At 50.9% G+C, this 16,241-nt stretch overlaps 1 protein-coding gene across 3 annotated transcripts in view; it reads right to left on the bottom strand.

The window, feature by feature from the left end:
* Positions 1 to 7,067, bottom strand: part of TEAD4 (TEA domain transcription factor 4) — a 63,615-nt gene extending 56,548 nt beyond the window's left edge. For 2 of the 3 annotated variants that reach the window (XM_055568647.1, XM_055568655.1), the window contains exons 1-2: positions 6,782 to 7,047; positions 6,230 to 6,327 (exon numbers count right to left, since the gene is read on the bottom strand). In XM_055568647.1, coding sequence (XP_055424622.1) covers positions 6,230 to 6,327; positions 6,782 to 7,032 — 349 coding nt within the window. In that variant the 5' untranslated portion in view covers positions 7,033 to 7,047. Of the gene's footprint in view, positions 1 to 6,229; positions 6,328 to 6,781 lie in introns of all 3 variants that reach the window. The other variant, XM_055568649.1, reaches the window with a different exon arrangement.
* Between the last annotated feature and the right edge of the window lie 9,174 nt (positions 7,068 to 16,241).

Genomic DNA, 16,241 nt, shown 5'->3' with positions numbered 1-16,241 from the left:
GAACACACTCAATTCTCTTGAACCCAAGAAAATCCTACACCCAAGTTAGATTCTTTCCCCATGACTTGGTGAGTGAACGCACGCTGACTGCTAGCTTCCTCAAATTCATTTCTGAAGCGCCCCCTAGACCAAATGTTCAAACGTCTGACCTGGAATGTGGCAAAGGATCCATAGGAAGCACATCAACTAGTCTTGCCCTCTGTGTGTGTGTTAGTACTCAGTTCAGTTCAGTTCAGTCGCTCAGTCGTGTCCAACTCTTTGCGACCCCATGAATCGCAGCATGCCAGGCCTCCCTGTCCATCACCAACTCCCGGAGTTCACTCAGACTCACATCCATCGAGTCAGTGATGCCATCCAACCATCTCATCCTCTGGCGTCCCCTTCTCCTCCTGTCCCCAATCCCTCCCAGCATCAGAGTCTTTTCCAATGAGTCAACTCTTCGCATGAGGTGGCCAAAGTACTGGAGTTTCAGCTTTAGCATCATTCCTTCCAAAGAAATCCCAGGGCTGATGTCCTTTAGAATGGACTGGTTGGATCTCCTTGCTCAGTCCTGTCCAATTCTTTGCCACCCTATGGACTGTAGCCTGCCAGGCTCCTCTGTCCATGGGATTCTCCAGGCAATAATACTGGAGTGGGTTGACACTTCCTCCTCTGGGGATCTTTCCAACCCAAGGATAGAACCTGTGTCTCCTGCATTGGCAGGCAGATTCTTTACCGTCTGAGCTACCTGGGAAGCCTTGCCCCTTAGAAGGGCTAAACCAGGACAACGTGGGTTGCCTTGCCATGTTCACCTCCTCCCACTGGTCGGGGCTCCTCCCAGAGCCCAGAAGTTTCTTTCAGGTCCCCAGAACCCGATCTGTGAGTAAGGCCACCTGAACTGAGGAAAAGCAAGTGGTCTGACTCACTTCTCCCAAAGCCGCCTTAGCTCTCTCCCAGGTCCCAACTCTTACAAAGATGAAGGCTAGATAAGAGTGCTTCATCTCCCAGAACATTCTGCCACCTGCTCTGGGTAGGATCTCCCTCTGCCTGTCCTGGTCAGAATAATCCCTCTCTGTCGTCCAGCTGACCCAGACCAGTTGCCTCCCCACCCAGACCTCTGCCCACTGCCCAGTCAACGATTACTCAAGGCTTAACGCCAAGGTGGCTGTCAGCCAGGAAGAAACAAGACTGGCCTTTTATCCCAGCCAGGCCCATTCACGCAGACATCCCATCCAGGGAGCTGGCAGGAAGGGAGGACCGTAGTTCTGGTGGGAGTGAGCCGGGCTTGCAGACCCCAGGGACACCTCTGCTGAGAAGACACTGAGTAGGAGGTTCAGCCAGAGTGGGCTTCAGCGGCCCACGTCTCTGAGTCAACAGCCCCTGCAGAGAAGAGGCCCACCCTGTGTGGCAGTGGCCAGCCCCAGTGCCCTCTGCCCTGCCCCCAACGCCCTGCCTTTCCTCCAGGCCGGATGTGTATCCCCTCCCCCACGACAGTCACCCAGCTTCAGCACAGCTCCATTTCCTGCCCCTGGTGACTCCTCTGAAGTCCATTGTTCCCATGAAGTTTGGGTCAAAGGAAGCCGAGTCCCACCCATGGGGGCCCGCCCACCATGGGGGCCGCCCACCCCAGCAGGACGCACAGCAGGGAGCTGGGCCCATCTCCCTGATGGGCAAAAGGCCAGAAGGTGTGGGCACCCTGGGGAGAAGGGGGCTGCAGTTCCAGTGGAAATCTTCCCAAAGGGCCAGTTGCAACAGCTGAGGCTCCAGGACCACACCTGGCAGCAGAGGGCTGTTGTTCAGTCACCAAGTCGTGTCCGACTCTTTGTGACCCCAGGGACTGTGGCATGCCAGGATTCCCTGTCCTTCACCAGCTCTCATCTCAAACTCATGTCTGTCAAGTCAGTGATGCTAACTAACCCCCTTCATGGATCACAGCTTTGTCATGGTGAAGGGGCTCATGTAACTCAGTGAAGCTATGGGTCATGCCATGCAGGGCCACCTAAGAGAGTTTTGACAAATCGTGGTCCACTGGAGGACGGAATGGCAAACCACTCCGTTATTCTTGCCCTGAGAACCCCATGGACATGAATAGTATGAGAGAAGTGGCCAGAATCTCCTTGCTGTCCACATGGCAAAACCAGAAACGTAGGAAGAACTGTCATTTCAGGAGAGGTCAAGGCAAAGCTGGAATGAGATCCTAGAGCTGGAGGCTGTGCCAGCGGCACAGCGCTGCCCCCACGTCCACCTGGGCCCCGAGCTGGTCACACCGCCGGGAGCGGGGAGCCGACAGCAGCTGTTCAGCTACAATTTCAGAGCCTGAAAGGGAGCTGTGGTCTCAGCCCCTGCCAGCAACAGGTCACAGGGGGCAAAGGCAGGCAGGCCACTCGGGCCCAACCTCGGCGGCAGGAAAGCCACCACGTCCTCCACTGCCACGCTCTGTGACAGTCACCCGTACAAGGCCGGGACGGAAGTCCAAGCCGGCTGCGCTCCGCATCCCAGGAGACCTGTCCCAGGAAGGACAGGGACGCTTCTCACCTGGCTAAGTGACCTGCGGGCCCAGGAGGAGAAAGGCGGGTGTATTTTAAAGACTTCTTGAGGGAACTCCCTGGCAGTCCAGTGGTAAAGATCCCGAGCTTCCACTGCAGGGAATACGGGTTCGATCCCTGGTCAAGGAACTAAGATCCCACATGACACCATTGCGGCAAAATAGGAAAAAAAAAAAAAGGACCTCTTGAAGTCCCTGCCCCCTTCCAGAGGTCATTCTCAGGTTCCACAGTTCCTAAGGGAGTATTTCTGCCCAAACAAGCTTATCTGAGCCACAAGATGGGAGACATCCCCAGGCGGACTGCTCCAGACTCCACACCTGTTAGACCAAGCTGGCCAGTGGTCTGGGCATTGCCCCCCCCCAGAGCAGGAGAGAGAAGGCATCAGAATGGACCAGAGTGGAGCTCTAGTCCTAGCTCTGCCACTCGCCAGCAGTGAGACCTTAAGCAAGTTATGGTCCCACCAGGGCCTCAGTTTCTCATCTTGATATTTATTATTTTTAAATTTTTTATTGAAGTATAGTTGATTTGCAACATGATTTACAATGCTGTACTAGTTCCAGGTGTATAGCAAAATGATTCAAATATATATATATATATCTTTTATATTCTTTTCCATTATAATTTATTACAAGATATTGAGTAGAGTTCCCTTTGCTACAGTAGGTACTTGTTTATCTATTTTATACATAGTAGTATGTATCTGCTAATCTCAAACTCCTAATTTATCCCTCCCCCACTCATTTCCACTTTGGTGACCATAAGTTTGCTTTCTATGTCTGTGAGTCTATTTCTGCTTTGTAAATAAGTTTTTTTCTGCCATTTTTTTTTTAGATTCCATGTGTAAGTGGTATCAGACAGTATTTGTCTTTGTCTGACTTACTTCACTCAGTATAAAAATGTCTGGTTCATCCACCTTGCTGCAAATAGCATTATTTCATACGTAATACTTTTTATGGTCAAGTAATATTCCATTGCATATAGATCCCACATCTTCTTTATCCATTGATCCATCGATGGGCATTTAAGTGGCTTCCATGTCTTGGCTATTTATTGTAAATAGCGCTGCTATGAACATAGGGGTACATGTATCTTTTCTGATTATAGTTTTCTCCGGATATATGCCCAGGAGTGAGATAGCTAGATCATATACTAACTCTATTTTTAGTTTTTTTAAGGACTCTCTATACTCTTCTCCATAGGGAGTGCTTCCCATCTTTAGTACGAGGGGGTTTGGTGCTGACATTAGAGTTCTGTAACGTTTAGCAAGTTCACCCTGGGGCAAGGCAAGACTGGAATCTGAACACGGAGACCCTGTGCTGTTCAGTGACAAAGCCCAAACCCCACCTCCACCTGGGCTGCTAGCTAGCCCGGTTCCTAAGCCCGAGACAGGAAACCTGTAGGGTTCAGCGCACAGCAAACACTCGATCCATTTTGCTAAATAATCATGAATGACAGGGCAGCGTTTAGCAAAGGTGTTAGGAAATTTCCTGGATAAAGGGGTTCTGTGGTGAAATCGGGTTAGGAAACACTGGCTGCTCCTCCACTGTGCAGGTTGCTCTGCAAACACTGAATTTTCACCACAAAAATTTCTTGGATAGATGCTAATTACCCCTCCCACATTACTCATCAGGAAACTGAGCCCAAAGCCTTAAAGGTAGTAACTGTCAGGATTTATACCGTGCTATGTCTGACCCCAAACCTGAGTCCTTTCTACTACACCTATAGACCAGACACCCTGGAAGCCCCACCCACACACCTGGCCTGAGCAGGTGAAGGAGGAGGTGGCTCCCAGCAGAATATCTGTGTCCTCAGGGTGGATGAAGGACCAGTGGGAGTCCCTACCCCTGAGGGCATCTCAGCCCTTCCTGGCAAGAAGCCCCGAACGTGATGCCCACAGCATTCTGTCATGGGATGAAGAGATAACTCAAGGATCAGTCTGTGGCCCCCATCCTCCTCACATGCTGTCAGTCTCAAACTTCTGCCCATCTCCTGGGCACTGGGGCTCTCACCCCACCCAGTTCCACCCTCTGAAATGTTTCCAGTGGTAAAACTCCAAAGGGAGAGAAAACAGAAAGCATAGCAGAAAGGAAGAGATGGGGAAACAGCTATCCAGAAGGGCCTCCCCACAGGTCAACCAAGTGACTCAGAGGCAGCCTTCCCCCCTAGGAGGGCAGGAAAACACCCTCCCTACATCCCAGTGCCTGGTGGTTCAGTCAGTCATCAAGAATGAGGGTCCTTCCATTTGACTCCCAGGCGGCTCCAAGGAGAGCTGGACCAGTAGTTCAATTCCCCTCTGTCCTTGGGGCCAACTTTAAAAGCACTGTCGAGACAAATACTGTATGATATCACTCACATGTGGAACCAAAAAATACAACTAGTGAATATAACACAGGACTCACACATATAGAGAGCCAGCTATTGGTTTCCAGTGGGGGAGTGGGGGGTGGAAGGAGCAAGGGGGTGGGGGTTGGGGGGGGAGGGCGGGTACAAACTATTGAGTGTCAGACAGGTACAAACTCAAGGATGTATTGTACAACACAGGGAGTATAGCCAGTACTTTGTTGTAACTGCAAATGGAAAGTAACTTTTACAAAATTTTTTTTTAATTTTTAATCAAAAAAATAAAAGCACTGCCTACACAAATCTCAAGATGCAAAATGAGCTCTTTCTGGGGGGAGGGTGTCCAACCCCTCCCACAAACATGCCCAAGTCTCACTATCAACAACCCACCCCATCACCAAAAGGCAAGAATCTCAGCTTCCCTAAACTTTCTACCAACGTGTTCCCTAAACTCTTCCAGGCAAGAACAAAACCGACCTCCACAGAAAGACAGCTGTCTGCGAGAGGCAGGTGTGCACAGCTTCCCTCCAGCTCCGCGGGTCCAGGACGAATGAAGCCTGGGGACCACACAGCCCCACAGCCACCGCCAGCTCCTTGGGCACAGACACCACCAGAGACTCGGTGTCCTGCCCCCGCTCCTGCAGGGAGGGAGGACCGTCCCGCCCAGGAACAACATCCTCACGGGGGAAACACACACTGAGAGACGTGGCATCTCGCTAGTCCTCCAAGACACTCAGCTTACAGACAAACAGAGCTTTTCTGGGGGGGAAAGGCGCTCCCGTTCAACACAAACAAACATGCTTCCTAGAAGGTAGGTGAGTCATGGGTGAGCAGGTATCACCCTCAGACACCCGGAGCTAAGGAGGCGGCACAGTCACACGCCACGTGAACTCATCACTGACCTGCCAGGTCTGGCCCCGAACCCCCTCTCCGCTCGACACACAAGTGCACCGAGGCGCGAGTCCCGGGTCTGCTCTCACTCCGGGGAAACGTTCGCTTCGGGCTGTGGAGCTCTGCCCTCCAGACTCACTGGCCTCCAGCACGGAACGCACCACGCTTCTCAAGTCCTGGGAAATGGGGACCTTTGGCGGAGGTCCTCTCCGCTCTCGCAAAGCCTCGGCTTGAAATCGCCAAGACACCCTTTCCAAGCCCGAGAGGCGCCCAGCAGAAGAGAGGCGCGGGCGCTGGGTCTCTTTTCGGCCGCCGGCGACCTGGGCTCGGCCTCCAGTCTTTTCGGCTCCGCGCGCTCGCCTTACTCCTGGCCCTTGCGCCCACCCCAGCCTCGCGGTTCGCGCGACTCCACGTGCCCGGCTCGCCCCTAAGTCCGATCCCGGGTGAGAGCTCCTCCCGCGCAGCCGTCTTACCGGTCCCAGGGTGCGAGGAGGTGGGCGGGTACGCGGAGCCAGCCCCGCGGCTCTTCCAGCCGCGGCTCCGCTGAGGTCCGGAGAGGCGGGCGAGGGCGCTGCAGAGACAACGCGGGGTCAGCGAGCGGAGACCCGGGCTCCGGCCCCGGGCCGACCGGCTGGGCGGGGATGAAGGCGGATCGCGGGACGGAGCCGACTCCGCGCGGGCCCAAACCCAGCTCGCCCCGCCCGGCGCGCGGTACTCGGTGCGCGGTGTCCGGTGCGCGGTGTCCAGCGCGCTGTGGCCGGTGCGCGGAGCGGGGCGGAGCAGAGGGAGGAGTTTTCCCAGAAGGGGACTGACGGGAAAGCACAGGCGATCCCTATTCCTGGCGGGGTGAGTCAACGGGAGAGGAAGGGAGCTGGGGGAACAGAGCGCGCGCGGGAGGGCGGAAGGGAGGGAAGCGGGAGAGCGGAGACGGGAGAGGGGGACTGCGGGCCCGGCGCGCAGGTCCCAGGCGGGAAGGAAAGAGCGCCCGCGGCGCGGCCGAGGGGCGCGGCGGCCGGGCCACTCACCTGGGGGACGCGGCAGCGCGGCGGAGCCGGGAGCTGCGGGTTCTCCCCGCCCCCGGCCTGGGGTTTGAAAGGAGGAAGCCTGGAATGCGCGGAATGAGGGCTGGAATGAGATGCGCGCGGTCGAGGGCGGGAGCTGGAGGGAGTGGCGGCCCAGCCCCGGGCCCTCGGGGAGGAGACTGGGACGCGGGGAGGGGCCGCGGGCTGGGCGGGCCGGGGGCGGCCGCGGGGACCCTCGGCTGTGACCTCGGCATCCGGCTCCGGCCGGGGCCATCGCCCGGCACACGTGCTTCCCCTTTGATCTCAGCCCCGACTCTCCTCCTCCTCCCCGAGCCCGGGTTCCCGCCCCTCCCGGCCAGTCCCCAGCTCTCTGCCGAGGCCGGAACCCTTGATCCCGACCCTACGGGCCGGGCTCTGGCCTCGCGCCCGGCCTCCTGCTCGCCTCTCCCTCCGCGCCGGCCCCGAAAGGCCTGGCAAGGGCGGGCGTCCAGCGCGCGGGCATCTGCGCCCTTCTTCCCTACGGCGTCCATCCACCTGGGACTCCGGTCCGGGGCCCAGCACACAGGAGCTCCGCGCGCCCACAGGTGCCCTCCCCGCAGGGTCTTTCGGCCGCTTCCCTCCGCCCGGCGCCGGCCTGCATCGCTGTCACGGCTGAGAGCCGCACACGAGGGGATTGGATACCAGTGTGGCGTGGCCGGAGACGCGTCTAACCCTGATCCCGCGTCTGTCACTCGCCCACCGGACACTGTGGAACAGCGAAGGATAAGACCTCAGCACTTGCCCTCTCAGAGCTTATCATCGAGCTGGGAAGACTCGATCTATTGTGGAGCATCGCCAGAAAGTGGGGAGTCTGCGTCTTAAATACGCCAGGATGGGTTTAGCGATTAGGTTTGTTTTTTGGTGTTTTGTTTTTAAGTCTTCAGAAGATACTGGCTTGACACAGGGTGCAATCACAGACCTCAGTCACCCTTCTTGCTGGGAGGTTGAAATCAGAGGACTTTTATCTTTTTCCAAAACTCAGGTCCAACCTCCCTGGAGCCTTATTGCTTAACCCTGTGCTGTAGTGGGTGTCCAGATCTTACCTCCCTTACCAAACAGAAACTTCCTTAGAGACAGACTAAATGTCCGATTTATCTTATCTTTCACCCAGCTCCAGCTTGGTGCCTGGGATAGATAAGTGTATAATAAATATTAAGTTAAAAATGAAAAAGCAGAAAGCTACTGCCACAGAAGATAAAAGAAAGTGCTACAAATGCTGAAGTTACTTCCAAGAGAGATGTTCCAATGGTGTGTGTGTTTTTAATAATTTTATTTCTTTAATTTTGGCTGTGCCGGGTCCACTGCATGGGCTTTTCTCTACTAACTGCAAGCAGGGGCTGCTCTCTAGTTGCAGAGAGCAGGCTTCTCATTGCGGTGGCTTCCCTTGTTGCGGAGCACGGGCTCTAGGGCTCAGTAGTTGTGGGGTGCGGGCTCTAGAGCACAGGCTCAGTAGTTGTGGCACACAGGCTTAGTTGCTCCGCGGCATGTGGGATTTTCCCAGATCAGGGATGGAACCCCTGTCTCCTGCATTCTATCAAACTCTTTACCACTGAACCACAGGGAAGCCCCCAATGGTGTTTTGAGCATCACAGCATCACTGACAAAGTATCAAGTCTCTTGAGGTGGAGACTTTGAAGGAAACAGGTCTTCAGTTCAGTTCAGTTCAGTTGCTCAGCCGTGTCCGACTCTTTGCGACCCCATGAATCATAGCACGCCAGGCCTCCCTGTCCATCACCAACTCCCGGAGTTCACCCAGACTCACGTCCATCGAGTCAGTGATGCCATCCAGCCATCTCATCCTCTGGCGTCCCCTTCTCCTCCTGCCCCCAATCCCTCCCAGCATCAGAGTCTTTTCCAATGAGTCAACTCTTCATATGAGGTGGCCAAAGTACTGGAGTTTCAGCTTTAGTATCATTCCTTCCAAAGAAATCCCAGGGCTGATCTCCTTCAGAATGGACTGGTTGGATCTCCTTGCAGTCCAAGGGACTCTCAAGAGTCTTTTCCAACACCACAGTTCAAAAGCATCAATTCTTCGGTGCTCAGCCTTCTTCAGAGTCCAATTCTCACATCCATACATGACCACTGGAAAAACCATAGCCTTGACTAGACGGACCTTTGTTGGCAAAGTAATGTCTCTGCTTTTCAATATGCTGTCTAGGTTGCTCATAACTTTCCTTCCAAGGAGTAAGCGTCTTTTAATTTCATGGCTGCAGTCACCATCTGTAGTGATTTTGGAACCCAGAAAAATAAAGTCTGACACTGTTTCCACTGTTTCCCCATCCATTTCCCATGAAGTGATGGGACCGGATGCCATGATCTTCGTTTTCTGAATGTAGAGCTTTAAGCCAACGTTTTCACTCTCCTCTTTCACTTTCATCAAGAGGCTTTTTAGTTCCTCTTCACTTTCTGCCATAAGGATGGTGTCATCTGCATATCTGAGGTTATTGATATTTCTCCCAGCAATCTTGATTCCAGCTTGTGTTTCCTCCAGTCCAGCGTTTCTCATGATGTACTCTGCATATAAGTTAAATAAGCAGGGTGACAATATACAGCCTTGATGTACTCCTTTTCCTATTTGGAACCAGTCTGTTGTTCCATGTCCAGTTCTAACTGTTGCTTCCTGACCTGCATATAGGTTTCTCAAGAGGCAGGTCAGGTGGTCTGGTATTCCCATCTCTTGAAGAATTTTCCACAGTTTATTGTGATCCACACAGTCAAAGGCTTTGGCATAGTCAATAAAGCAGAAATAGATGTTTTTCTGGAACTCTCTTGCTTTTTTGATGATCCAGCAGATGTTGGCAATTTGATCTCTGGTTCCTCTGCCTGTTCTAAAACCAGCTTGAACATCAGGAAGTTCACGGTTCACATATTGCTGAAGCCTGGCTTGGAGAATTTTGAGCATTACTTTACTAGCGTGAGATGAGTGCAATTGTATGGTAGTTTGAGCATTCTTTGGCATTGCCTTTCTTTGGGATTGGAATGAAAATGGACCTTTTCCAGTCCTGTGGCCACTGCTGAGTTTTCCAAATTTGCTGGCATATTGAGTGCAGCACTTTCACAGCACATCTTATTTGCATATAAATTCTGGTCTGTTTGTTAACTAATGCAACACGTCAGGGCTTGGTCACAGCTCATCCACATGAAACATATCTACAGCTCAGGACAACAAGCAGGCACTCAGTGAGGCACAAATGGTAAGCACTGGCTACTTAGTATAATAACCATTTGTTGAGTGACTGTGAGCTTTGAGCCCCGTAGAGGAACCCAAGGGAAGGCTCAGAAAATCCAAGTTATAGAGGTGACTTGTGACCTAGATCTTGCAGGATAAATGAGAAATTGCTGAATTGAGTCTGGACGACTCGGGAAGGCTGGTGGTCTGTACTTGGGTGCGGGGGTTGGGGGGCGCGGGGGAGGGGGCGACGGTGGTGGGAGGAGGGGGAGGAGGTTAGGAAAAGTCTGGTAAACAAGAGTGGCTGCAGAACAGAAGGCAGGGAGGATGGATTGCAACAGCAGTGTCAGCTATGTTGTTTGGTATTGTTTCTATTCCTTTTTTTAATTTAAATTAAAAAAAATTAATTGTTAAAGTTTTTTCAACCCATATTATGTGTGCTCAGTTGCTTCTGTTGTGTCTGACTCTTTGCGATCCTATGGACTGAAGCCTGCCAGGCTTCTCTGTCCATGGGATTCTCTAGGCAAGAATACTGGAGTGCATTGCCATGCCCTCCTCCAGGGGATCTTCCTGACCCAGGGATCGAACTCATTCTCCTGGGTGTCCTGCATTGCAGGCAGATTCTTCACCACTGAGCCACTGTGTTAATAAATTTTTTTCCAATCCATATTATGGTCACAGTTAAATTATCCATGTGATACTGTGTTAAACAAATTCAGCCACATCCATGTGATAGTATTCTTTAAACAAGATTTTTAAAAATAAACCCGAAAAACATTCTTGATATAATAAGTGGAAAAGCAGATTAAAAAAAGTGTATATAGGATGATCCTGGGTTTTTTTTAATTTTTTATTTTATATTGGAGTATTGCTGATTTACAGTGTTATATCCTGTTTTTGAAAAATAAATTGAAAGGTATTTTCGAGTGATTATCTCTGACAGGTTGAAGATTAAGGGGCTTTCTTTGTCATTTTGTTATTATTTATAACAAACATACTTCTTTTATAATGGGGGGGTAGTGGGTGAGATGTGACTGGAACTATATGCCTAAGTGAAAAAAAGTGAATGTGAAAGTCACTCTGTCTTGTCCCAACCCTTTGCAACCCCGTGAACTGCATGTAGCCTACCAGGCTCCTCTGTCCATGGGATTCTCCAGGCAGGAATACTGGAGTGGGCTGCCATTCCCTTCTCCAGGGCATCTTCCTGACCCAGGGATCGAACCTGGGTCTCCTGCATTGGGAATGTGGAGTCTTAGCCACTTTTTCATATGTCTAACCCTGCCCTAATTTTTCCATATCTTAAAAAAAGACAAAACCATGACTGGGTTTAATAGCCTAATATGAAGCTGACCAGGGCAGAATCAAGAGATTATTGCCTAGTCTTTAGGTCAGAGGAACATGCACTACTTTGGAGATGCCCCTAAAGCATGCCCCTCACCCTCGGCTTAAAAGTAGCATGCTGCTGACTTGGTGCTGGAGTGTGAGTGCTGGGACTCTGGGTCCTTTGCTTTTTTAAAAGTGTTTAGTTATTTGTCTGCACCCAGTCTTATGTGCAGCACACGGATCTTTAGTTGTGGCATGTAGGATCTAGTTCTCTGACCAGGGGTCGAACCCGGGCCCTCTGCATTGGGAGCAGGGAGTCTTAGCCACTGGACTCCCAGGGCAGTCCCCAGCCACTATCCTGTATTTCCTTTTGCTTTTTTTCCTTACGAAGACTCTTCACTCCATACCATCTCAACTGCATCGTGTATTGAAGGGCAAAACAGTCCAACTTTTATCAAAGCTGCAAGCTTTCTTTTCCCCTATAGAACAAAAGCAGTCTGTAATTTGAAAAGTATAGCATTAGTCCTGTTATCTCTTCATCAAAGAGAAATGTGGACAAGCTAGACTCCAGGTCTACCATGGAGGGGACAGTATGTGCCAGGAGCTGACTTGTGCTTCCTCCCCCAACCCCCAATCCATCCATTGAAGTCTTAATCCTCAGTACATCAGAATGGGATTGGATATGGAGACATCTTTAAAGAGGTGATTAAGGTCTTTAGGTTGGCCTAATCCAACTTGCCTGGATCAGGGCCCTTCCTAATCTTCTTTGTAAGAAGAGATTAGGATGAAGACTTCTCACAGAGGAAGGACCATGAGGACATGGAGAGAGGATCCATCTCTAAGCCAAGGAGAGGGGCCTCAGGAGAAACCAAGCCTGCCTACACCTTGACCTTGAACTTGCATCCTCGACAACCGTGAGGGATAAATTTCTGTGTAAGTCACCCCTTCTGTGGTATTTTGTCACGGCAGCCCATGCAAATGAATGCGGTATCCAGACTGAAACAAGATGCTTGGTTTCTGGAGCCCAGAGGTGAAGCTTTCTCCACACAGTTCTTCAGAAATTTCTCTGAGGGTCCCAGAGCATCGTTAGGATCCAATATTCGGGAGCTTCCTGGAAAAAAACTCAGAAGGGAGGAAAGGCTTCCTCCAGCCTTACTGTTAAGAGTTTCATTTTCAGTGACTCTGATATTTTGAAGATGAAAGGCAACAGAAGTCACGTGTTATGTGGTTACTGGGGAGTTTGAACAATCACAGTTCGTCCAAGACTAATTATGACCCTGGGGACACTTAGGCATCTGAACCTCAGTCTCCTGTCACTCGGGTTTCCATCCCACAAGGACTGAGCATGGATAAGGTCCTTGGCACTGTACCAGGTAGGCACTAGCAATGCACAGATGTCACAGCCCTGCCCTGCAAGCTGCTGACATTCTACTGGGGGAGCTGGACAAGCGCCACTTCCACTGGGAGGACACTTGGTGAGCAGAGGTTACATTTTCAGAACCTGAGGTTGAAACTTCTATGGACCCACATTCTCCGACAGAACATTCTAGAATGATGAAGTGTTCTTTATCCACACTGTCCAGTATGGTAGGCACAAGCCACGTATGGCTACTGAGCCCTTGAAATGTAACTAGTTGACTAAATTTTAATTTGAATAGTTCCATGGGACTAGCAGGGACAGTTAGAAAGCACAGCTGGGCACCATCCAAAAGGAGATGCTCAACCAGCAGGTAGATGGCACCTGCAGAGCGAAGAGGAGAACTTGGGACTGTGGGAGACGCCAAGCGTAGTAATGCCAGGGGAGTTAGTGAGTTACTTATTACAGTAAATAACGGGTCCCTGCAGCACTGTATATACTTAAAGCACACTGATACAGTTTCTCAGTGCTCAAATTGTACATGCATGGGGGACTGTTTCGGAGAAGGCAATGGCTCCGCACTCCAGTACTCTTGCCTGGAAAGTCCCATGGACGGAGGAGCATGGTAGGCTGCAGTCCATGGGGTCGCTAAGGGTCGGACACGACTGAGCGACTTCACTTTCGCTTTTCACTTTCATGCATTAGAGAAGGAAATGGCAACCCACTCCAGTGTTCTTGCCTGGAGAATCCCAGGGACGGGGGAGCCTGGTGGGCTGCCGTCTATGGGGTCGCACAGAGAGTCGGACACAACTGAAGTGACTTAGCAGAAGCAGGGGGACTATTTAAAAACATTACAGTACTTCCCTGAGTGAATGAAATACTGTAGCATACAAACAGGTACATGCACATCTCAGAGACACTGCAGGCTCAGTCCCAGACCACCGCAATGCGGCAGATATCAAAATAAAGGGAGCCACACAAATGTGGGGCTTTCTCAGTATATACAGTAAAAGTTATGTTTATACTATACAGTAGCCTGGTAACTACTAGCATTATGTCTAGAAAACAATGCTCATACTTTGATTTTAAAATATTTTATTGTTAAATGATAATCGGCATCTAACAACACAAGGTTGCCACAAAACTTCAATTTGTGTAAAAAACACACACACACACACACACAAAAACAGTGTCAACAAAGCATAATAAAGCAATAAAATGAGGTATGCCTCTATAAGGAAGGACTGTATTTATTGATATGGAAACATCTCCAGGATATATTAAATGAAAAAAAGCAAGCTACTGAACCAAGTCCTGATGCTGGGAAAGATTGAAGGCAGGAAGATAAGGGGGCAGAAGGATAGAAAATGAGATGGTTGGATGGCATCACCGGCTGGATGAACATGAGTTTGAGCAAACTCCAGGAGTTGGTGATGGACAGGGAAGCCTGACACGCTGCAGTCCATGGGGTCGCTAAGAGTCGGACACGACTGAGCGACTGAACTGAACTGGACTGAACCAAGTATGTGATATGCTACCTTTTGTGCACAAAGATTGGGAGATTACAAATACATTTTTATTTTTGCATGAAGGAACACTGGAAAGATACACTGGAAACTAAAACTGGTCAACTGTGGGAGTACGGCAGGGCGAGAGCAACAGAAGAAGCGGGCAGGGGTGGGAGGAGGCTTTATTGTATAAACACTGTTTGAACCACATGAAATCATTAGTATTTAAAATTTGTATCCATATGTGACACAGGCTAATATGAGACTGACCAAAGGCAAAACCAGGACGTATTTCTAAGGGCATCCTTCTGTCTTACCCTGACTGAGTCCACACTAGGCACGCATCAGTTCAGTTCAGTAGCTCAGTCGTGTCTGACTCTCTGTGACCCCATGAATCGCAGCATGCCAGGCCTCCCTGTCCATCACCAACTCCCGGAGTTCACTCAGACTCACGTCCATCGAGTCAGTGATGCCATCCAGCCATCTCATCCTCTGTCGTCCCCTTCTCCTCCTGCCCCCAATCCCTCCCAGCATCAGAGTTGACTCATCTTTTCCAATGAGTCAACTCTTCACATGAGGCAGCCAAAGTACTGGAGTTTCAGCTTTAGCATCATTCTTCCAAAGAAATCCCAGGGCTGATCTCCTTCAGAATGGACTGGTTGGATCTCCTTGCAGTCCAAGGGACTCTCAAGGCATGCATCAGCACCCTAGAGATTCCATCTAGACCCACTCTTCAAAGCTTGATCTAAGTCCCAGCCCCCTCTGCCTGTCACCCTTCTTTCCTCTCAGAGCATCCTTCCTTCCTGACTTCCCTGCCCCCAAACTGCAGAAGAAAGGGAACTACTGATTATTCTTGGAGTCTCTGAAAAATCACAAGGGACAGAATCTAGGTGGATAGTACTTAACCAGATGTTAAAACCTCAAGGTTTGAGAACCACTAGATTACACCACCATGTGTAATAAAAAGTTGGAACAGACCACGGAAGTCCCACTTCCACCCTGACCCCCACCAGCTCCGTCCTCCACGTGGCTCACTCTTCTTGCGCCTGGGCTCCTGGGTCTCAGCTTGGCCCTATGCATGGGAGAGTGGGCCTGATAGACAGAAGGACTCGGCAAAGCCAGAGAAGACCACGGAGGCCTACTTCGTATTTGAAATACTTCAGAAACTTGCATTAATCTCAGGGCTTTTTTTTTTTTTTTTTTTTTTTGGCATGGGCTGTTCCTTCAAGCAGGAGAAAGTGAAAGTGTTAGTCGCTCAGTTGTTTTCTACTCTTTGCGACCCCGTGGACTGTAGCCTGCCAGGCTCCTCTGTCCATGGAATTTTCCAGATAAGAATACTGAGGGAGGGGTACAAAGTCAGGAAGGCAAGGTAAGCTCAGGTCTGAGACCACAGTAGGAAGGTTTAGCTCCCTAGTTAAGTCATGCCGCTTTCCTTTCCTTGGGCCATAGTCCCTGGAAAACTTAATGAGCATTTATAAACCATTTTGTGTAACTGCATGGCTAAAAAAAAATCAACTGAGATGCATTATTCCATTGGTAAAAAGACACTAGTGAAAATGAGAACATTGATATCTGCCTAGGCATTTGGTGCCGAGGCCCAGGCGTTCTGCCTGGAGTCCGTCCACTGTCTACCCTCCAGAAACGCTACTGTCCCCAGAGCTTCTAGAGTCCTGTTGATGCCGAAGCACAGAGTGCCTAGAAAGCACAGGACAATAGGGTCTGGGCCTTGGAATCTGTGCTCCTCACGTTACTGCACTTGTAACATGCCCCCTGGGTCAGCAGGTGGTGCTAGGGAGCCGCCCACGGTTTAGGGAGGTGCTCAGACTCTTTGCAGCCCCCTGGACTGTTAACCCACCAGGCTACTTTGTCCATGGTTGCCATTTCCTACTCCAGGGCATCTTCCCAACCCAGGGATGGAGGGATGGAACCCGTCTCTTGTCTCCTGAACTGGCAGGCGGATTCTTTACCACTAGCACCACCTGGGAAGCCCGGTGGCTTAGGAGGGCTTGCCTGAAAACTTTACAGACAGTGCCCCGCCCCCCAAACTGAGTTTGTGCAGAAGGGAAG

The sequence above is a fragment of the Bubalus kerabau genome, chromosome 1, assembly GCF_029407905.1.
Source record: "Bubalus kerabau isolate K-KA32 ecotype Philippines breed swamp buffalo chromosome 1, PCC_UOA_SB_1v2, whole genome shotgun sequence".
Classification (NCBI taxonomy): Eukaryota; Metazoa; Chordata; class Mammalia; order Artiodactyla; family Bovidae; genus Bubalus; species Bubalus kerabau.
This window is presented reverse-complemented; position numbering and strand designations above follow the sequence as displayed.